Source organism: Coregonus lavaretus (genome assembly GCF_964263955.1).
Source record: "Coregonus lavaretus genome assembly, contig: HAP1_SCAFFOLD_2439, whole genome shotgun sequence".
Classification (NCBI taxonomy): Eukaryota; Metazoa; Chordata; class Actinopteri; order Salmoniformes; family Salmonidae; genus Coregonus; species Coregonus lavaretus.
Window position 1 is genome coordinate 33,954 of NW_028163261.1, and position 22,871 is coordinate 56,824.

The following is a 22,871-nucleotide window of genomic DNA, read 5'->3' on the forward strand; positions in this document are numbered from 1 at the left end:
AGCTCTTGGCATAGAAGATAGAGACAAAAAGAGTAGGTACCCAGAGCAGAATGACAGCTGAGCTGGTCTCAAACAACCTCCCCCTGCCAAGCTCTCAAACAACCTCCCCCTGCCAAGCTCTCACAACAAGTAAGTCAGCAGAGCTGTGGCACTCTGTCTCATTCTGTCTCATCCTGTCTCTGTTTATCTGTCTCTCTCTGCAGTCCATCCTCGTACGTCTGTCTGTCTGCCTGGGGAGGAAAACAGCCTCTAATATGTTTAGTGAAGTAGTGAAGCAGGCCATATGGCTTTCTTTGTCTAAGTGGCCCCCTGGTCAACATCAATGGAGTCTGTTTGTTAGAGGAGGAACAGGTCTATTTCAATACAAATATAGCTACAGCAGGTGGCTGGCTGGCTGGCTGGGTGGGTCAGGGTGGGTGGGTCAGGATGGGTCAGGGTGGAGGGTTCAGGGTGGCTGGCTGGGTAGATGGGTCAGGGTGGGTGGGTCAGGTTTGGTTGTTTAAGCAATAAGGCACCTTGGGGGTGTGGTATATGGCCAATATACCCCGGCTAAGGGCTGTTCTTACGCACAACGCAACGTGGAGTGCCTGGATATAGCCGTTAGCCGTGGTATATTGGCCATATACCACAAACCCCTGTGGTGCCTTATTGCTATTATAAACTGATAACCAATGTAATTAGAACAGTAAAAAGTATTTTTTTTGTCATACCTGTGATATACGGTCTGATATACCATGACTTTCAGCCAATCAGCATTCAGGGCTCGAACCACCCGGTTTATAATATTCAATAAGATACATACGTAGGTTGTTGCTGTCGCACTGTGCATAGGACCTATAGCTTCAAACATCCCTCCAAGCACAACCCAACTTCAAGAAGCTAATAAACACAGAGAATAAAATGTAAAAAGCGATCAGAACTACAATTACTGATCCTATTGTGTCATGATGAACTAGACAATTTTATTTGTATCCGACTCCCTCCACATTCTTGTATTGTAACGTGGCATCCCAGAGTGAACACAATACCAGTCCACTACCAATAATCTAAGCAATTAATCTCAGAGGAGTGGGTCTTTCTGTTTAATCACAGTCTAAATGGTAATGCCCTGTAGTTGATGTACTCCTTAAAGACCTCCTCCAGTGATTTTTGCACTTTTTCTGTTGAATAGTGATAACCCAAGTATAAATACAGTAAAGTACACACACTAAAGGGTAAACACATATGTTTTGAGCAAAATGTGATGGGAAGTTGTGATGTCATCGGCCTCCCCCCTTGCTTGAGGAACAAACAAAAAAAGCATGTGGAGGACATTCGCAACTGTTACCAGCAACCCACAGCCCAACTGTTACCAGCAACCCACAGCCCAACTGTTACCAGCAGCCCACAGCCCAACTAATACCAGCAGCCCACAGCCCAACTGTTACTAGCAGCCCACAGCCCAACTGTTACCAGCAACCCACAGCCCAACTAATACCAGCAGCCCACAGCCCAACTGTTACCAGCAGCCCACAGCCCAACTGTTACCAGCAGCCTACAGCCCAACTGTTACCAGCAGCCCACAGCCCAACTGTTACCAGCAGCCCACAGCCCAACTGTTACCAGCAGCCCACAGCCCAACTGTTACTAGCAGCCCACAGCCCAACTGTTACCAGCAACCCACAGCCAAACTGTTCCAGCAGCCCACAGCCCAACTGTTACCAGCAGCCCACAGCCCAACTGTTACCAGCAGCCCACAGCCCAACTAATACCAGCAGCCCACAGCCCAACTGTTACTAGCAGCCCACAGCCCAACTGTTACCAGCAGCCCACAGCCCAACTAATACCAGCAGCCCACAGCCCAACTGTTACCAGCAGCCCACAGCCCAACTGTTACCAGCAGCCCACAGCCCAACTGTTACCAGCAGCCCACAGCCCAACTAATACCAGCAGCCCACAGCCCAACTGTTACCAGCAGCCCACAGCCCAACTGTTACCAGCAGCCATGGCATCAATCTAAAGTGGACTAGGTAGCCTACATCGATGACATGTCAGTTCAGGGATCAAATCCCCTCCCACCTAACCACCACCACCATCACCATCCTTTCATTCACTACAAAGGAGGTGACAAAAACCTCATCCCGAGCAATCATGATTGATCCTGTGACGACACATGTTGTTATCCTGTGAGAAAGATGAAACATGAAAGCCTATTTCTGTATGTCCCCTTGCAGATATGGACTGCACAGAGGTTGGCAAGGTATTATTCAGACCCCCTTGGCCACGGATAGAGAAGGGGTTGAGGGACAGACACTGGCCCTGGTCAAAAGTAGTGCACTATATAGGGAATAGGGTGCCATTTGGGACGCAACCACAGATAATGTGGTTCACAGACAGACATAATAGAGGGGATAGATGGATGGATGGATGGATGGATGGATGGATGGATGGATGGATGGATGGATGGATGGATGGATGGATGGATGGATGGATGGATGGATGGATGGATGGATGAGATTATAGCTGGAAATATGTGTTCGCTGATGGGAGGTGTGGGTTCTGCCTAACTGCCTTACTGATGCTCCAACAAGAACAGAAGCACATTTAGGTAGATCCTCCCAGCTATGCCTTGTGTAAGGGACTCCAGCCCCACTAACCTATGGGACTGACTGAGCCACGCCTGCTCTCATCAGTCTGAAGCATATATTCCATATGGACCCATGTATGTAAATGCAGAGAGAGGCCATGCCCAGCCCTGTGCTAAAATAGCTGTAGCCTACTGGGCTGGGATAGGTTACAACCTGGGTAACTTACCCCTTGTCTGGAAATAATTTCCTTCTTGAAAAGCAATAAGATCATTCATCCAATACAGTGCGACAATTATAGGCTATCTCAATAAATAAGAGGCATAACACCCAACAGGACTCTGTCTCTCTCACACACTTAATTCAACAAATTGGGGTGGTGCCGCAGGAGAGTTTGCATGTGCTTTAATCTCCACAGTGTCCATCATGGTACTTTGAGAATCTGCCACCATTTGATGCAAGGATGTTGGGTATCACATTATTTGGATAGTCCATCTGTAGATGCTCTACAGACTATCTACAGGCTATCAGTAACATTTCATCTAACTATCTACTAACCCTAACCCTAGCCCTAGCCCTAACCCTAACCCTAACCCTAACCCTAACCCTAACCCTAACCCTAATCCTAACCCTAACCCTAACCTTAACCCTCAGACTGATGAGAGTAGGGCTCCCAAGTGGCGCAGCGGTCTAAGGCACTGCATCTCAGTGCTTGAGGCGTCACTACAGACCCCCTGGTTCGATTCCAGGCTGTATCACAACCGGCCGTGATTGGGAGTCCCATAGGGCGGCGCACAATTGGCACAGCGTTGTCCGGGTTTGGCCGGTGTAGGCCGTCATTGTAAATAAGAATTTGTCTAGTTAAACAAAAATAAAAACCTTAACACTTACGTAACGATAGCCTCAACCCTTATTCAAAAATTAACCCAAACCGTTATTCTAAACATAACCGTAACCTTATGAAGCAGTTGCTTATCAACAGATAGTTTGTTGATAGTATGAAAAATCCGGACTATCCAAATAAAGTGTGACCAGATGTTGATTAAGTTACCTGTTGGCCTCTGCTTAACATTCTTACAATAGCATGCGAATGTCAGTATCCACTTACAAAATCACAGGAAAATGAATCTATGTAAAAACTGATGGCTTCGTCAGCATCAGCTAAAAAATAATTAATGACATTTCACATAGTAAACATTTGTTTCAATATTTATAGCCTACTTGATACAAATATATTTCCTAATTTACAGAAAAACAATTCTCAAACGTTACAATAATGCTAGCCTATAATGAAGATAACGGTCCACACAGCGCTCCCACCAATAAACATGCACTTGTTCCAAGGCAGCAGCCCGGTGCGCACGGCATAACATCCGTTTTTTTCAACGTAAACTATTCAATCATACCGTTTACAAACTAGATTATTACCTAAATATGACATTTAGGACGACAATAAACTATCGTTTTGTCATGTCTGCTTACCCAAAACACGAAGGAATAGACGACGAGGAGCGTTTTGAGGCAGGTTATCACTGGTTTGGTCTCCATTCTTCTTGATGCCATTCTATAGTAAAATGGGGCACTGGGTTTTCAGTGGGGCTGCGTTGCTGTGATTCTCCACTGGGCTTCGTTGGTTCAGTTGATCACCCGCAGTCTTTCACAGCGCAGTCGCTCTCTCCTCACTGGCTGTAAATGAATGAGCTGCAGGCCGTTCTACACGCCTCGGTCCTCTCCATGCGCCCTCTGGCGGGGTTCACGGGTTACTGTGAAAACCCTGATCAATGATTATTATGGGGTGTATATAGCAGGTGTAACAAAGTAATTTCATCATAAAAAAAAAAAAAGAGTTGCATTTGATGTGAAAGTACATGCAAAAACATTATAACACTAAATAAGACAAAGCCTATTTATTGCCACTTAATAATAAAACAACTATTAGGGGTCCAACTATTGGAAAGAAATTAAGCCACAAATTAAAGTATTTTGCTTAATGTAAAAGCAAAATGGTTGGCTGTGGAGGTCTTGCCATTTGGAGAGTGACTAAAGCTCATGTGGTCATCTGACTAGGTGTGAAAAGAGTTCACAGACTGGTAACAGAATTTACAGGCTGGTGTTCCATGTGAGATGCTTGAGATAGCAACTTATTGTGAACCTGCAAGGGAAAGATCTTAGCAACCAAAGGGGGCGTAGGCTCCACAAACATAGTCTAATAGTTCAGTTAACCTTGTCCAGGCTAACTGTGAAGTCAGGAGGACTTCGAGAGTTAGGTGTTATAGCCAGACTAAGGGAAACCTAGCCACATAGTTAAAACCATCTTTGACCATGGGTGTATCATTAGTTGATTCAGTTGCTTGTCTGTTGCAAAACGTTTTGAACGAAACGGGGAGGGGCCTACCTGAATTTGTCCAATAAAAAGTATTGGTTTTACGTTTGGAGTAAACGGTATCCAACTAATGAATACACCCCTGGCAGTGACTGCACCAAAGATGCTGGTAACTAACTAACCCTCCTTCTATCTATCCGCACCTTCTTCTGCCCATGCGTTCCTGAAGCCTGCCAGATATTACAACGCCTGGACAGGTATTTTACATATCAGCTAACCACATCATAATGTTATAGCAATCTGTCAGTCGATGACACAATCGATGACGTTGCACGCAACCATTCGTTGAGCAAGGGAACGTAACGTGTGGTTGCGCTTTAGAAGTTGGTCCCTGGGCTGGGTTTCAGTTAAAAAATATGCTTCCTCCCCTCTGCCCTGCTTCATTCCCCTTCAGATCTGAGACCACTGGATGAATGTAAGCAAAATGTAAACATTATTTCTACAATTTGCTTTCAACAGACGCCCCAGATGTGCGAGGGGGACTGAACAAATGGCACAGGGGAGGGAGCGACTCATATTTGATATGAAACGCAGCCTTGGTTGCTACAGGTGAAATGTTGTTTACATCCGGGTTGTTTCGGACGAAAACAACACACAACAAGCGGAGAAGCAGCCAACTCTGTGTAGTGTAGTTGCTAAGCCGATTTGACACTACGATGGCAGGGGAGACAGAAGACGAGATACCTGGTAAGACAGCTAGCTATATAGCTAACGTTAGCTAGTTACATTATTCGCCCGTTTGCAAACGTTTCGGGATGAATATGAAATATATCGCTTGCTAACGGTAGCTAGTGTGCTAGCAAACGTAAACTAGCACGCTGCATAAGCAAAGTAGCCAGCCAAGATAGCACTAGTGAAAATGAGCTAACAAGCTGTCAACAAGTGACAGCCTCCATGTGCGCCGTTGTTTACGTGTGTCCTGAAGAATAATGTCACAGACAAAAGGGAAAAGTATCTTTGATAATGTGGTTAACAGGTAGCTAACTAGCTAAATTAGCTTCTGGTGCTGTATTATGGTTTTCACTAGATTGGATACAGTTTATGTCAGAGTAGACTTTTAGTAGCAGGTTATGAGAATTGGGTTAAAGGCCCAGTGCAGTCAACGTGATTTCCCTGTTTTTTAAATATATATATTTCCACACCATGAGGTTGCAATTATACTGTGAAATTGTGGAAATTATGATGATGTCCTTTTAGTTCAAGAGCTGTTTGAAAATGTCCACCTGAAATGTCAGCCTGTTTTGGTGGGATGGAGTTTGGGGGTAAATTAGTTAATAGACCAATAAGGAAGAGAGTTCCAAATCTCTGCCAATAACAGCTAGTTTTCAGTTTTCCCCTCCCCACTCAGACCACGCCGAAAGTCCTAGTAAAATTATTGTTTGAGAAATTGCACTTTGCTAGTATTTGTTAACTATAACTGTTTATTTTTGACCATTTTATTTGAAAACAATCACAGTAAGGTACTTCATTGTTACCCAAAAATTATTTGATATTGAGATAAAAAAAAGTCTGAATTGAACCTTTTGTAAGGTTGGGTTAGCTAAAATGCAACTTTTGACGTCAATTTGTATCCCATCTAGCCATCACTGTGTATTATTAGCCGGCTAGCTAGCTATTTGAGATGTGATCGTTGTTGTTTGTGTTCTAACAGAAACGGGAGCAGTCTTCACCTTTGGAAAAAGCAAATTTGCAGATAACGTCCCCAGTAAATTTTGGCTGAAAAATGATGTACCACTGAACATCTCCTGTGGGGATGAGCACACAGCATTGATAACAGGTCAGTGACTGATGACGTTTTCAAATTGATAGTAGTGATTACATTTACATTTACGTCATTTAGCAGACGCTCTTATCCAGAGCGACTTACAAATTGGGTGATCAGAGCCATATGACAATAGGCCTGCAATTCGGAAGAACATCTGAAATAAGATACATTTATTTTGCTAACACACTCTATCACACATTTCAATATCACACATTTCAAGTCCATTTTTAAGCAAATGAAATGCTGCTCACCTGCAGCTGCTATTATAATATTCATGTCCCTGTTCCTGTAGCTTCCTCAAGTGATGTTATTTATTTATTTTTCAACAGAGAATGGCAAGCTTTTCATGTTTGGCAGTAATAACTGGGGTCAGCTGGGTTTGGGATCAAAGACCATGGTGAACAAGCCCACTTGTGTGAAAGGTTGGTCTAAATTGCTCTCTCTTTTGTATGGTTCAAAAGCAGTGCTCTCTTGTATTGCTGGCATACACAGCTGTTTATCTCCCCTTGAATGTACTAGACAAGAGGGAGCAGGGAGGGTGGGAAACAGACAATATAGCCACTAAAATCAAATGTCCCAATGTCTGTGGCTTAAACTAAGTGTCGATGCTGTTGTTTAAAAAAAAATGTGAACGGGTATACTAGTAGCAGGAGACAAAGACAGAGATTTGTCACTGCTGTAACCCCAATCTGGAGGGGTCTGTAATCTGTAATAATCTAATCTCCCGAGCAGGAGGGCAGCAGAGGAGAGAGAGAGCGAGCGAGGGATGGCCTGCTATTGTGGTTGACTGCAATCTGAAAACGACTGTCTTTCTCCTTCTTGTCTTTCTCTAAGCTTTGAAGTCTGAAAAGGTGCGGCTTGCAGCCTGCGGAAGAAATCACACTACAGTTTACACGTGTAAGTACACAGTTATGACCACAGGTACAGTATAAATGATGACGGGTACCAAAGTATGATCCAATTACTAGGTGAAAGTTGACTCTTTGTGTCTTGCAAGGTGTAGGCCTTTTACCAAGTTTGTGATCAATTCATTTTAAAAGGTCCAATAGAGCTGTTTTTATCTCAATATCAAATCATTTCTGGGTAACAAATAAGTACCTTACTGTGATTGTTTTCAATTAAAATGGTGAAAAATAAGAATTAAAAAATAGCTTCTTAGCAAGAATTTTGCTAGGACTGTAGACTTTATTGGCAGAGAGGTTTGGAACTCTCTTTCTTATTGGTCTATTAATGAACTCATTTACCACCTGGTGATGTCACCAGGCAGGCCAAAACTCCATCCCACCACAACAGGCAGACATTTCAGGCGGTCTTTTCAAACAGCACTTACACTAAAAGGGCATTATCATAATTTTCACAATTTCATAGTATTATTCCAACCTCAGTGTGGAAATATATACAGCTGTGTGTGTGTGTGTGTGTGTGTGTGTATACCCCTGAAATATAAAGAAAAACCCTTGAATGAGTAGGTGTGTTCTATACACACACACAGTACCAGTCAAAAGTTTGGACACACCTACTCATTCGAGGGTTTTTCTTTATATTTACTATTTTCAACATTGTAGAATAATAGCAAAGACATCAAAACTATGAAATAACACATATGGAATCATGTAGTAACCAAAAAAGTGTTAAACAATTTTATAATTGAAATTCTTCAAATAGCCACCCTTTGCCTTGATGACAGCTTTGCACACTCTTGGCATTCTCTCAACCAGCTTCACCTGGAATGCTTTTCCAACAGTCTTGAAGGAGTTCCCACATATGCTGAGCACTTGTTGGCTGCTTTTCCTTCACTCTGCCATCCGACTCATCCCAAACCATCTCAATTGGGTTGAGGTCGGGGGATTGTGGAGGCCAGGTCATCTGATGCAGAACTCGATCTCTCTCCTTCTTGGTAAAATAGCCCTTACACAGCCTGGAGTTGTGTTGGGTCATTGTCCTGTTGAAAAACTAATGAAAGTCCCACTAAGCCCAGACCAGATGGGATGGCATATCGCTGCAGAATGCTGTGGTAGCCATGCTGGTTAAGTGTGCCTTGAATTCTAAATAAATCACAGACAGTGTCACCAGCAAAGCACCCCCACACCATATCACCTCCTCCTCCATGCTTTACGGTGGGAACTACACATGCGGAGATCATCCGTTCACCCACACCGCGTCTCACAAAGACACGGCTGTTGGAACCAAAAATCTTCAATTTGGAGATAGTAGTGGTTTCTTTGCAGCAATTCGACCATGAAGGCCTGATTCACACAGTCCCCTCTGAACAGTTGATGTTGATGTGTCTGTGACTTGAACTCTGTGAAGCATTTATTTGGGCTGCAATTTCTGAGGCTGGTAACTCTAATGAACTTATCCTCTGCAGCAAAGGTAACTCTGGGTCTTCCATTCCTGTGGCGGTCATCATGAGAGCCAGTTTCATCATAGCGCTTGATGGTTTTTGCAACTGCACTTGAAGAAACTTTGCGTTAAGAAGGAAAGAAATTCCACAAATTAACAAGGCACACCTGTTAATTGAAATGAATTCCTGGTGACTACGTCATGAAGCTAGTTGAGAGAATGCCAAGAGTGTGCAAAGCTGTCATCAAGGCAAAGAGTGGCTATTTAAAGAATCTCAAATATATTTAGATTTGTTTAACACTTTTTTTGGTTACTACATGATTCCATATTTACATTTGACATTTTAGTCATTTAGCAGACGCTCTTATCGAGAGCGACTTACAGTTAGTGAGTGCATACATTTTTCATACTGGCCCCCCGTGGGAATCGAACCCACAACCCTGGCGTTGCAAACGCCATGCTACACGGGATATGTGTTATTTCATAGTTTTGATGTCTTCACTATTATTCAACTATGTAAAAAAACTGTAAAAATAAAGAAATAATGTGTAGGTGTGTCCAAACTTTTGACTTGTAGTGTGATATATATAAAAATATATATAGAGAGAGAAATAAATGTTTTTGACTGCACTGGGCCTTTAACTTTTATATTGTAATCCTTGTTGTAGTAGAACTGAGAGTGATTAATGTGTGTCTTGTCCACAGCTCGGGGAAACGTGTACTCTACCGGTGGAAACAACGAAGGTCAGCTAGGTCTGGGAGACTGTGAGGAGAGGACAGCCTTCCAATTGGTGGACTTCTTTAGTTCACATGGACCAATCAAAATGCTTGCTGCCGGCTCCAACACCTCTGCTGCCCTCACAGGTAAGACTTTCCCATTGTACAGTGAGGGAAAAAAGTATTTGATCCCCTGCTGAGTTTGTACGTTTGCCCACTGACAAAGAAATGATCAGTCTATAATTTTAATGGTAGGTTTATTGGAACCGTGAGAGACAGAATCACAACAAAAAAATCCAGAAAAACGTATGTCAAAAATGTTATAAATTGATTAGCATTTTAATGAGGGAAATAAGTATTTGACCCCCTCTCAATCAGAAAGATTTCTGTCTCCCAGGTGTCTTTTATACAGGTAACGAACTGAGATTAGGAGCACTCCCTTTAAGAATGTGCTCCTAATCTCAGCTTGTTACCTGTATAAAAGACACCTGTCCACAGAATCAATCAATCAGATTCCAAACTCTCCACCATGGCGAAGACCAAAGAGCTCTCCAAGGATGTCAGGGACAAGATTGTAGACCTACACAAGGCTGGAATGGGCTACAAGACAATCGGCAAGCAGCTTGGTGAGAAGGTGACAACCATTGGTGCGATTATTCGCACATGGAAGAAACACAAAATAACTGTCAATCTCCCTCGGCCTGGGGCTCCATGCACGTTCTCACCTCGTGGAGTTGCAATGATCATGAGAACGGTGAGGAATCAGCCCAGAACTACACAGGATTATCTTGTCAATGATCTCAAGGCAGCTGGGACCATAGTCACCAAGAAAACAATTGGTAACACACTACGCTGTGAAGGACTGAAATCCTGCAGCGCCCGCAAGGTCCCCCTGCTCAAGAAAGCACATATACAGGCAGGTCTGAAGTTTGCCAATGAATATCTGAATGATTCAGAGGAGAACTGGGTGAAAGTGTTGTGGTCAGATGAGTCCAAAATCGAGATCGAATGCTGCCTATGACCCCAAGAACACCATCCCCACCGTCAAACATGGAGGTGGAAACATTATGCTTTGGGGGTGTTTTTCTGCTAAGGGGATAGGACAACTTCACCATATCAAAGGGACGATGGACGGGGCCATGTACCGTCAAATCTTGGTTGAGATCCTCCTTCCCTCAGCCAGGGCATTGAAAATGGATCGTGGATGGGTATTCCAGCATGACAATGACCCAAAACACGCGGCCAAGGCAACAAAGGAGTGGCTCAAGAAGAAGCACATTAAGGTCCTGGAGTGGCCTAGCCAGTCTCCAGACCTTAATCCCATAGAAAATCTGTGGAGGGAGCTGAAGGTTCGAGTTGCCAAACGTCAGCTTCGAAACCTTAATGACTTGGAGAAGATCTGCAAAGAGGAGTGGGACAAAATCCCTCCTAAGATGTGTGCAAACCTGGTGGCCAACTACAAGACATTTCTGACCTCTGTGATTTCCAACAAGGGTTTTGCCACCAAGTACTAAGTCATGTTTTGCAGAGGGGTCAAATACTTATTTCCCTCATTAAAATGTAAATCGATTTATAACATATTTTTGACATGCGTTTTTCTGGATTTTGTTGTTGTTATTCTGTCTCTCACTGTTCAAATAAACCTACCATTAAAATTATAGACTGATCATGTCTTTGTCAGTGGGCAAACGTACAAAATCAGCAGGGGATCAAATACTTTTTTTCCCTCACTGTAAGTCACAACCTCTGAGTTACAACTATGAGTGTGTTCTGGTTCATATTGATGACAAGTGATTTAAATTTTTTACTGATGACCATGGAATAAAACAACAGTTGCACTTCTTTACTATCGACTGTCTGTATTTCTGTTGCTCCTCCTCACCTGGTTTTTGCTGGAACTAATCACTGTGATGATGTCCTTGTTCTAGAGAGTGGGAAGCTGTTCATGTGGGGTGACAACACCGAGGGTCAGATCGGCCTGGGGAAGGAGAGCAGTGCCCTGACCCCCCAGGAGGTCACTGTGGGTCGGCCAGTGGCCTGGGTGTCCTGTGGGTACTACCACTCTGCCTTGGTCACTGGTGAGAGGACAATGACATAGCCTACTTCAGCACTGTCAACATGGCATGTCACATGATTCCACAACTTTGTGGGAATAGGGAGTTAACCCATCGTGTTTGAAGAGGTTTTCTTGGGTTGGTAGAATAATGTCTAGGTATAGATGTAAGAATAGGTAAATATGTTAATGCAATTAATCAACAGGGAATCTATTTTGTCACAGTTGACGGGGGCCTGTACACGTTTGGGGAGCGCGACAGCGGCAAACTGGGCCTGGCCACGGGTCAGCTGGATGGACACCGTGTGCCCCAGCTGGTGAAGGGCATCACAGACCGGGTGACCCAGGTGGCATGTGGAGGCGGGCACACCGTGGCTGTGACAGGTAGGCAGCTTGGTGTCAACCAGTGGACAGTTGACTCTCACAAGGCTGTGGCTTCCAGCATATCCCATGAACAAGTTTTGGTCCCACTTTGAAAGTGTCCTTAAAATGCACGTATTTATCCGAATAGTGAAGTTAGGTACTGTAAAGTATACATGCACATTGTTATAATTTAATGTTGTACCTGTGTGTGGTTGTGCACTACTTTGTTTTATATGCATAAAGAAACAGTCTGGGGTTTTTCTCTATGGCACAAAGCATCAGGAGATGGTGTGTTAACCATGTAGCGCTGTGTTTGATTTGACTCTATTTTGTTTATATATTTTTTATTTTATTTAACTAGGCAAGTCAGTTAAGAACAAATGTTTATTTACAATGACTGCCTACCCGTCTGTGATTTGGCTCTAGATGAGGACCTGTACACCTTTGGCCTGGGTCAGTTTGGTCAGCTGGGCCAGGGGACCTGTATCTTTGAGGCGAGGCTACCCAGAGCGGTGGATCACTTCAGGAAGGGACGAGTACGACAGGTGATGTGTGGGGAGAACCACACTGCTGTCATCACAGGTAAACAGGCCTAGCGGACCCAATTACCCCCCCCCCCCAAAAAACAGTTATAATTCAGAAAACGTTACAAAGACATTGTCAATGTGCTAACTTTTATACAACAGTGGTGCTAGCATTTTATAAATAACCTCTATTGCCATTTGCCATGATAACATTGCTTGCTTCTGTTAAGTTGATTGACATGTGGTTGTCATGGTTTCAGACAGTGGTCTTCTCTATACCTTTGGGGACGGGAGACATGGGAAGCTGGGTCTGGGAGAGGAGAACTTCACCAATCAATTCAAGCCCACTCTGTGTCCACGCTTCCTCAAGTACAATGTCCAAGCAGTATGTACCTCATGTTTTCAACTGATGGCTGAATTGTAACTTGAGAATTTCCCTTTGACATCATTGCATGGCTGATGTCACATTTAAAGTTCTGCACATTTATCTCAAGTTTAGATTTTTCCCTGAAAGCATAACAAAGTGAGGATAGTTGGACGTTTAGTCTTCTCGTATCCATTTGTCTAGTGCAGGATTGAGGTCAATTTCATTTTGTCCGTGTTCCAGGTGACATGTGGAGGTTGTCACATGCTGGTTCTAGCCAAGCCCAGAAACAAGAGCTGTCAGGAGGTGACTCTGGAGGAGGATGATGTCACAGAGGACTACCTGGAGAAGTCCTACACAGAGCTCCTAGGGGACACCCTCAACTCCACCCCTGCTACCCTGAACCGTAGCCTCTCTGCCCGGGTCAGGAGGAGAGAGAGGGTGGGTACTGGGTACTGGCTTGGGGATCCACACATGTAAAGGTGGGATTGTTGGGAGTCTCAACATCCAGTCCCTGAACCGCCACAGGTCCCTGGGATGTTGCTATTGAGTCAGTGCTTAAGTGTGTTAATGTAAGTGGCCTGGTTCTCTAAGGAGATCCCTAACTAGACATTCTACACCTTCTAGCACTGTCAACATGGGGCCTAATCGTGGGCCTAACAAGTAGTGGATATAAGTAACAACATGGGGCCTAATCATGGGCCTAACAAGTAGTGGATATAAGTAACAACATGGGGCCTAATCATGGGCCTAACAAGGAGTGGATATAAGTAACAACATGGGGCCTAATCATGGGCCTAACAAGTAGTGGATATAAGTAACAACATGGGGCCTAATCATGGGCCTAACAAGTAGTGGATATAAGTAACAACATGGGGCCTAATCATGGGCCTAACAAGTAGTGGATATAAGTAACAACATGGGGCCTAATCATGGGCCTAACAAGTAGTGGATATAAGTAACAACATGGGGCCTAATCATGGGCCTAACAAGTAGTGGATATAAGTAACAACATGGGGCCTAATCATGGGCCTAACAAGGAGTGGATATACAGTACCAGCAAAAGTTTGGACACACCTACTCATTCCAGGGTCATTCTTTATTTGTACTATTTTCTACATTGTAGAATAATAGTGAAGACATCAAAACTATGAAATAACCAAAAAAGTGTTAAACAAATCAAAATATATTTTATATTTGAGATTCTTCAAATAGCCACCCTTTGCCTTGGTGACAGCTTTGCACACTCTTGGCATTATCTCAACCAGCTTCATGAGGTAGTCACCTGGAATGCATTTCAATTAACAGGTGTGCCTTAAGTTAATTTGTGGAATTTCTTTCCTTCTTAATGCGTTTGAGCCAATCAGTTGTGTTGTGACAAGGTAGGGGGGTATACAGAAGATAGCCCTATTTGGTAAAAGACCAAGTCCATATTATGGCAAGAACAGCTCAAATAAGCAAAGAGAAACGACAGTCTATCATTACTTTAAGAAATGAAGGTCAGTTAATACGGAACATTTCAAGAACTTTGAAAGTTTTTTCAAGTGCAGTCGCAAAAACCATCAAGCGCCATGATGAAACTGGCTCTAATGAGGACCGCCACAGGAAAGGAAGACCCAGAGTTACGTCTGCTGCAGAGGATAAGTTCATTAGACTTAACTGCACCTCAGATTGCAGCCCAAATAAATGCTTCACAGAGTTCAAGTTAACAGACACATCTCAACATCAACTGTTCAGAGGAGACTGCGTGAATCAGGCCTTCGTGGTCTGATTAACTTGAACTTCATTGCTGCAAAGAAACCACTACTAAAGGACACCAATAAGAAGAAGAGACTTGCTTGGGTCAAGAAACACGAGCAATGGACATTAGACCGGTGGAAATCCGTGCTTTGAGGCCAAATTTGAGATTTTTAGTTCCAACCGCCATGTTTTTGTGAGACGCGGAGTAGGTGAACGGATGATCTCCGCATGTGTGGTTCCCACCGTGAAGCATGGAGGAGGAGGTGTGAGGGTGCTTTGCTGGTGACATTGTCAGTGATTTATTTTGAATTTAAGGCACACTTAACCAGCATGGCTACCACAGCATTCTACCGCGAAATGCCATCCCATCTTGTTTGCGCTTATTGGGACAATAATTTGTTTTTCAACAGGACAATGACCCAACACACCTCCAGGCTGTGTAAGGGCTATTTGACCAAGGAGAGTGATGGAGTGCTGCATCAGATGACCTGGCCCCCACAATCACCCGACCTCAACCCATTTGTGATGGTTTGGGATGAGTTGGACAGCAGAGTGAAGGAAAAGCAGCCAACAAGTGCTCAGCATATGTGGGAACTCCTTCAAGACTGTTGGAAAAGCATTCCAGGTGAAGCTGGTTGAGAGAATGCCAAGAGTGTGCAAAACTGTCATCAAGGCAAAGGGTGGCTACTTTGAAGAATCTCAAATATAAAATATATTTTGATTTGTTTAACACTTTTTTGGTTACTACATGATTCCATATGGATTATTTCATAGTTTTGATGTCTTCACTATTATTCTACAATGTAGAAAATTGTAAAAATAAAGAAAAACCCTTGAATGAGTAGATGTGTCCAAACGTTTGCCTGGTACTGTAAGTAAGCTAACTAACCCTGTGTTCTGTGTTTCAGGAGCGTTCCCCGGAGCAGTTTGGGCTCATGTTCCGGACCCTGCCCCCCCTGACGTCCGGCTACCTCAATACCTCCACACCCCTGCCTGTGTCCAGCCAGACCATCCCCTCCAGCCTGCCCCCCAAGGAGCTAACCAACAGAAAGGTGCACAACGGCGTTCACCAACACAGGAGCACTGGGTCTATCAAGAAGGGTATATACACTGAACTACATTGCATTACATTGCAGGCATATCTGTTTTGAATGTTGAACTATTTAGAAAACACACATATTTGGGACTGAAGCGTTACATTTACAACAGCTAGCATGTTCCTTTTTTTATTTAGCACATCACACTGCAACTGTTCAACTGTTTCCTAACTTTCCTTGAGCCTATACAGTGGGGGAAAAAAGTATTTAGTCAGCCACCAATTGTGCAAGTTCTCCCACTTAAAAAGATGAGAGAGGCCTGTAATTTTCATCATAGGTAAACGTCAACTATGACAGACAAAATGAGATTTTTTTTCTCCAGAAAATCACATTTTAGGATTTTTAATGAATTTATTTGCAAATTATGGTGGAAAATAAGTATTTGGTCAATAACAAAAGTTTCTCAATACTTTGTTATATACCCTTTGTTGGCAATGACACAGGTCAAACGTTTTCTGTAAGTCTTCACAAGGTTTTCACACACTGTTGCTGGTATTTTGGCCCATTCCTCCATGCAGATCGCCTCTAGAGCAGTGATGTTTTGGGGCTGTCGCTGGGCAACACAGACTTTCAACTCCCTCCAAAGATTTTCTATGGGGTTGAGATCTGGAGACTGGCTAGGCCACTCCAGGACCTTGAAATGCTTCTTACGAAGCCACTCCTTCGTTGCCCGGGCGGTGTGTTTGGGATCATTGTCATGCTGAAAGACCCAGCCACGTTTCATCTTCAATGCCCTTGCTGATGGAAGGAGGTTTTCACTCAAAATCTCACGATACATGGCCCCATTCATTCTTTCCTTTACACGGATCAGTCGTCCTGGTCCCTTTGCAGAAAAACAGCCCCAAAGCATGATGTTTCCACCCCCATGCTTCACAGTAGGTATGGTGTTCTTTGGATGCAACTCAGCATTCTTTGTCCTCCAAACACGACGAGTTGAGTTTTTACCAAAAAGTTCTATTTTGGTTTCATCTGACCATATGACATTCTCCCAATCCTCTTCTGGATCATCCAAATGCACTCTAGCAAACTTCAGACGGGCCTGGACATGTACTGGCTTAAGCAGGGGGACACGTCTGGCACTGCAGGATTTGAGTCCCTGGCGGCGTAGTGTGTTACTGATGGTAGGCTTTGTTACTTTGGTCCCAGCTCTCTGCAGGTCATTCACTAGGTCCCCCCGTGTGGTTCTGGGATTTTTGCTCACCGTTCTTGTGATCATTTTGACCCCACAGGGTGAGATCTTGCGTGGAGCCCCAGATCGAGGGAGATTATCAGTGGTCTTGTATGTCTTCCATTTCCTAATAATTGCTCCCACAGTTGATTTCTTCAAACCAAGCTGCTTACCTATTGCAGATTCAGTCTTCCCAGCCTGGTGCAGGTCTACAATTTTGTTTCTGGTGTCCTTTGACAGCTCTTTGGTCTTGGCCATAGTGGAGTTTGGAGTGTGACTGTTTGAGGTTGTGGACAGGTGTCTTTTATACTGATAACAAGTTCAGACAGGTGCCATTAATACAGGTAACGAGTGGAGGACAGAGGAGCCTCTTAAAGAAGAAGTTACAGGTCTGTGAGAGCCAGAAATCTTGCTTGTTTGTAGGTGACCAAATACTTATTTTCCACCATAATTTGCAAATAAATTCATTAAAAATCCTACAATGTGATTTTTTCTTCTCAATTTGTCTGTCATAGTTGACGTGTACCTATGATGAAAATTACAGGCCTCTCTCATCTTTTTAAGTGGGAGAACTTGCACAATTGGTGGCTGACTAAATACTTTTTTCCCCCACTGTATATTCCTTTTAAGAAGTCAAGATTCTTGTGATATTTTGTTGATGGCAGAAAAGAGGTCAGAGGAGAAGGGAAGAGATGAGGTAGAAGGCAGCGCTGTGGAGAACATGATGGACAACGAGAGTGTTAAAGATCTGGGAGACACCACAGACTTCCTCAACATGGTGAGTCACCAACTCTGATCCAATTCTGTCCTGTACATTCTGCGGTGCATTCATACAAAAGTTCTGAACAAAAATCTCTTCTTCTTTGTGGCAGACTCATGTGATGAAAATGGACCCCAGTGACAAGATGTTGACGTTGTCCCCTGTGCAGAAGGTAAGACGCATACTCAGTATAACGGTCAACTAAGGATTTTTCTTAGTATGATCAAGCTGCTTCTGCATACCGACCAGCAGGCTCCTTGCAAAATTACTCACTATTATCAATATCAGTGTTCCTGAATAAGGGACGATCTGACTGAGGAACTTAGGGCGTACACTTTAATTTCTGTCACGCTAGGCATTCTACTTCCCTGTACCATTTACAGTGACTATCCACCATCTCTCTGTATGTTTCTTTCAGCATTGAGTTCCATTGAGTTCTTCACTCTGTTTTCTCTGTATGCATGTTTACTATTTTCCTCTAACACTTTCATATTTTTTTCATCCTCTGCTTTCTGGCGCTGGTGATAGAGGAAGGGTAAGCTTGTGAAAGGGTATGGTAAGGCTGGGGAACAGCCAGAACTCTGTACCCCTAGGAGGGTGGATCCCAGCCCGCGGCGGGCACTGCCCACAGAGCTGCTGAGGAGCTCCAGTGACAGGTCTCTGGTGGTAGAGAAGAGACCGCGCCACAGGGCTGCCCAGGGCAAAGGCAGTGGCAAGGAGAACCTCATTATGGCTCTGGAGGAGATAAAGCCTGCTGAGCCGAAGGCTGTCCCTGCCCAGCCCTCCAGCATAGGGGACATTAGCAAGGCCAAGTCCAAACTCTGTCCGTCTGCACAGAAAAGCCAACCGTTAGCAGTGGAGAGAAAAGTGAAGAAAGTGAGGGAGAGATTTGTTGTGGATTCTAAGGCAATCCAAATGAAGAGCGCAACCAAAGGTCAAAGTGCAGAGGTCAAAAATACTCTCTTAGAGGTCAACCCTATATCTACAAAGGTGAAAAGTCAACATGTATCTGTTAAGAGGACACCAGATAGAAAGAGTGTCACAAAATCACAAGGCCTTAAGTTAACTGATGCGCTGCCTGTGAAAAATACAACTAAACCAGACGTGGTGTCTGAAGTGCCACAAAAAACTAAGAATGAAAACACAGAACGAGAAAAGGGCAAACCCAAGACTGAACTACCTGAACAGACACCGCAGTGCAGCTTACTGACCGGAGTGGCCTCTCTGGTGTCAGGCGTGGGGCTAGTGGCAGCAGCCAGACAGTTGGGTTCTCCCTCAGACAGTGAGTCCGTCCGGAGTCCGAGCAGGGCCCAGAGGTTCAGCAGACAGAGTGCTGAGGACGCCCAGTCTTCCTGGAGCCAGTCGTCTAAATCCATGGCCTCTGAACCAGGAGGCAAGAGAACAGCAGTCAGCATCAACATCATCCCCGCTCCAGGGAGCTCTGATCAGGGGGCGGAGGAGGAGGAATGCAGGTCCTACTCTGGTCCCCCAGACAACGGAGGACAGGAGGAGAGGGGAGACGAGACAGGGAGCAACGACGATCAGACACCAGCCAAGCAGGAGGAAGAGAGTGAGGATGATGACACAGTGAAGGTGGAGGAGGATGGAGGGATCTCTGAATTAGAGGAGGAGAGCGAGGGAGGAGATGAGCAATGTGAGACTGAAACAGATCGGGGAGAAGAGAGGGAGTTAGAGGATGCAGAGAAAGAGGAGAGTGGACTGGAGGAAGAGGAGGGTGACAGGATGAGTAGCCCGGTGGGAGGAGAGGGAGAGAGTGTGGGAGAGGAGGAAGAAGAGGGGGAGGGAGAGAGCAAGGCGAGTGAGGTAGAGGAGGAGGAAGAGGGTGGGGAAGTATCGCAGAGTGACACTGAGAGCAAGAGTAAGGAATCTGATTATGAAGAGGAGGAGGAAGAAAGTGAGGAAGAGGATGAGAGTGTAGGATCTGTAGAGGAATCTGCAGATAAGGAATATGAGACTGAGGCAGACAGTGGAACAAAAGCAGAGGAAGAGGATGAGAGCAGTACTGCAGAGGACGAGAAAGAAGAGGATAAGAGTGAGGAGGAGGAGGCTGAAGAAGAAGCCGGAGAGGAGGAGGAGAGTGAAGATGAGGAAGAAGCTGAGGAGGAGAGTGAAAATAAGGAAGAAGCTGAGGAGGAGAGTGAAGATGAGGAAGAAGCTGAGGAGGAGAGTGAAGATGAGGAAGAAGCTGGAAAGGAGGAGAAGAGTGAAGATGAGGAAGAAGGAGAGAAGGAGGAGAGTGAAGGAGAGGAGGAGAGTGAAGATGAGGAAGAAGCTGAGGAGGAGAGTGAAAATAAGGAAGAAGCTGAGGAGGAGAGTGAAGATGAGGAAGAAGCTGAGGAGGAGAGTGAAGATGAGGAAGAAGCTGGAAAGGAGGAGAAGAGTGAAGATGAGGAAGAAGGAGAGAAGGAGGAGAGTGAAGGAGAGGAGGAGAGTGAAGATGAGGAAGAAGCTGAGGAGGAGAGTGAAGATAAGGAAGAAGCTGAGGAGGAGAGTGAAGATGAGGAAGAAGCTAGAAAGGAGGAGGAGAGTGAAAGTGAGGAAGAAAAAGAGGAGGAGGAGAGTGAAGATGAGGAAGAAGAAGAAGCTGGAGAGGAGGGTGAAGATGAGGCAGAGGAGGAGGAGGAAGAAGAGGAGGAGGTGGTTGACAAAAAGAAAGCAAAGAAAGACAGGGAGAGTCATCAGAATGTTGCAGCCAGAGGTAACGGGTCCAAACAGAGGTCAGGGAAAGGGGAAGAGTTCTGGGACAATGTTTTACCTCAGTACCTCAATCTCAAATGATAGCCCTATCTGTTCTGTTCTGTTCCAAACCAGTGCGGTCTGTCATCTTCTCTCAAGAACACTCTTCATTGAGCATTTTAATGCTTTTTTACAACCCATAGTGTTTTGTGTACTTTAGATTGTTCTATCTTTACTGTCTATCACTGTTTTTATTCATGTATATCAACTGCATGTCAACAGCATTGTCTGTCAAACTCCTTGTATAGACCTTTACCATGTTACAGGGCAGCTAAGAATTTATGCCTAAATGCTTTTTTGAACCCCCTTTTCAACTTTGTTCTTCTGTAAAGACAATTTACCAGTACTAGCTACTATTTTCCAGGCATGCTCTCCAACGATTTTGTACAACTTTTTTCTTTATCATGACTTATTATATATAATGAATATTACAGAATTGTTTTATTTATGTTTAAATAAATATTTGTTGTGCTAAAACTCTATCAAAATCAGTGTCAAGAACTAGTCCCATCACGTACGGTCCATATCATATCATTTGTGTTGAACACATTCTCTACACATGAATACATAGTGCTGTTTGCATTAAACTGTTCCAGTGGCAGGTGGGATCCATTTTCTTCCTTTAACCATGTCTGTAATCCCTTAGCTCCCTGTTGTGACTCCCCCATCCATATCCAATGTGAAGCAACCACCTCTAGTCTTCCTCTAGTCTCTTTTAGTGCTGACTTCCTCAACAGTGTGTGTGTGTGTGTGTGTGTGCCTGTGGAGTTTCTCCCCTGTGACTAAGTTGTATGTTACCTATTTTACTATCGCTTGTTTTAACCAGTCTGCTCCACTCATTCCCATCCCTTTTTGCAGGATTCACGAGCTAAAGAGGAGGAAGAACATGAAGAGGAAGATGATGAGGAAGATGAGGAGGAAGATGATGAGGAGAACAAAGCAGAGGAGATAGAGAAATCTCAGGACACGGAGGGACAATCGGTACAGGGTCAGAGCCAGTTCACAGCAGAACCCCTCCAGGTACGCTACCCTACAGATTACCCTAATCTACAGATTTAGGACCTGTATGTTTGTTAACTTCTAAGACAGAATTCCCTCTTCCTAGGGACCAGAGGGTGTGAAAGAAGAAACTCTCCCAGACGGTGTGCAGAAAGGTGAGCATAAAAGAGATGTTCTGAAATGTCTGACAAACAGGTGACCTTTGTCTTCAACTGTTTATGTGGTTAATGCTTTACTGTCTCTGTGCTGTGGGTGGATGGATTATCATGAAGTATCTGTCTGTTGTGTCCAGTTACAGAGGACTCAGGTCAGCCCAGTCCTTTGGCTCCGACAGAGGAGATCTCTGCATCCAGCACTCAGCCGCAGAATCGAACAACCGAGGAGAAATCCAAGCGCCAACCAGGGACCAACAGAAAGGTATAACAGAAAGCCATTGGAACAAAGAAGTAGAAGTTAAAGAACAGAAAAGCACTTCATAAAGCTCTGTGAACGTCAGTGATTGAGTAGGTCAGATCTCACTGTGTTCTCTCCTCTCTACTGCCCTCAGCTGTCGCTGTTCAAACGCCTGTCCTCCTCCAAAGCCAAGCAGGCTGAGGAGAGTGTGGAAGCACCAGCAGAGGGCACCGGCGTGGGGGAGCTACCTGCCAGTGCCAAGGGTCCCTCTGCAGGACTGAAGAGCAGAGACCCATCAGAGACCAGCGCTAGTGGTGCCCAGCCCCCTCTGAGAGCCCCCTTGCACCCAGGTGGTAGAGGTGCACGCTCTACCACCTGCACCCTACTGTGACTCCACTCACTGGGGGTTGGAGGACTGGACTGGCAGCACCAACAACCAATGAAAACCCTTGTGCCTTGAAGAGGATGCACATTGACTGTACACCACAAACAACCATTCCACTTTGACCACTAGCTAACTTCTCACAAAGTGACCTATTTATTGACATTCAGTTCCCAAACTTCCCATATGTGAAATGCCTATTATAAATATGTATACTTGTATTTTCTGCATTTACCACACACAAAAATGTATTTAACCACAGTGTGTTTTTGATCGTGTTTTTATAACGTAGTCGTGTGTTATAAACTGTGAGGATGTAAATATACTATTTATTGCTGACTGAAATATCCCAAATGCACAATTGCACTTTAAATGTAACCTTATTGTGTGTTTTTCAGGGGAAAATGAGGAAGTTTGTGTGTGTTCTGATATTTTATTTTCACCCTCTCATAAACTGTTTGAACTTGGTTCTGGTGTGACAATCATCTCATGATTTGGA

At 44.4% G+C, this 22,871-nt stretch overlaps 3 protein-coding genes across 5 annotated transcripts in view; 2 read left to right on the top strand and 1 right to left on the bottom strand.

Moving 5' to 3' along the window:
• Positions 1-4,186, bottom strand: part of tspan7 (tetraspanin 7) — a 32,416-nt gene extending 28,230 nt beyond the window's left edge. The window contains exon 1 of the mRNA XM_084193158.1: positions 4,047-4,186. Within this exon, the coding sequence (XP_084049284.1) occupies positions 4,047-4,127 (81 nt within the window). The 5' untranslated portion in view covers positions 4,128-4,186. The remainder of the gene's footprint in view (positions 1-4,046) is intronic.
• Positions 4,187-5,521: 1,335 nt separating this feature from the next.
• On the top strand, positions 5,522-22,840 carry rpgrb (retinitis pigmentosa GTPase regulator b). Of its 3 annotated transcripts, none has more exons than XM_084193151.1 (17): positions 5,522-5,634; positions 6,599-6,724; positions 7,042-7,134; positions 7,547-7,609; positions 9,761-9,919; positions 11,701-11,850; positions 12,051-12,209; positions 12,615-12,770; positions 12,973-13,097; positions 13,320-13,517; positions 15,725-15,917; positions 17,747-17,859; positions 17,954-18,013; positions 21,457-21,618; positions 21,704-21,752; positions 21,890-22,014; positions 22,145-22,840. In XM_084193151.1, exons 1-17 carry the CDS (start codon positions 5,604-5,606, stop codon positions 22,379-22,381), a joined length of 2,199 nt encoding a protein of 732 aa, XP_084049277.1. In that variant the 5' UTR covers positions 5,522-5,603; the 3' UTR covers positions 22,382-22,840. The 3 variants fall into 3 exon arrangements, with proteins under 3 accessions (XP_084049277.1, XP_084049278.1, XP_084049279.1); XM_084193152.1 differs by having other exon boundaries at positions 5,523-5,634; positions 21,688-21,752; XM_084193153.1 differs by lacking the exons at positions 6,599-6,724; positions 7,042-7,134; positions 7,547-7,609 and having other exon boundaries at positions 5,527-5,634.
• LOC311118343 (uncharacterized protein) lies at positions 18,061-20,716 on the top strand (the record flags this gene model as incomplete). The annotated part of the gene is made up of 4 exons (XM_084193156.1): positions 18,061-18,093; positions 18,370-18,664; positions 18,959-19,495; positions 19,694-20,716. 4 exons carry the CDS (start codon positions 18,061-18,063, stop codon positions 20,638-20,640), a joined length of 1,812 nt encoding a protein of 603 aa, XP_084049282.1. The 3' UTR covers positions 20,641-20,716.
• Positions 22,841-22,871: the final 31 nt, after the last annotated feature.

What these genes read in the sequence shown, in the direction of transcription:
- rpgrb (XM_084193151.1), top strand. Translation starts at nt 5,604, where the DNA reads ATGGCAGGGGAGACAGAAGACGAGATACCTG. An exon ending in TCACACTACAGTTTACACGT is followed by an intron (nt 7,610 to 9,760) that starts GTAAGTACACAG and finishes TCTTGTCCACAG; the next exon opens with CTCGGGGAAACGTGTACTCT. An exon ending in TCAAGTACAATGTCCAAGCA is followed by an intron (nt 13,098 to 13,319) that starts GTATGTACCTCA and finishes TCCGTGTTCCAG; the next exon opens with GTGACATGTGGAGGTTGTCA.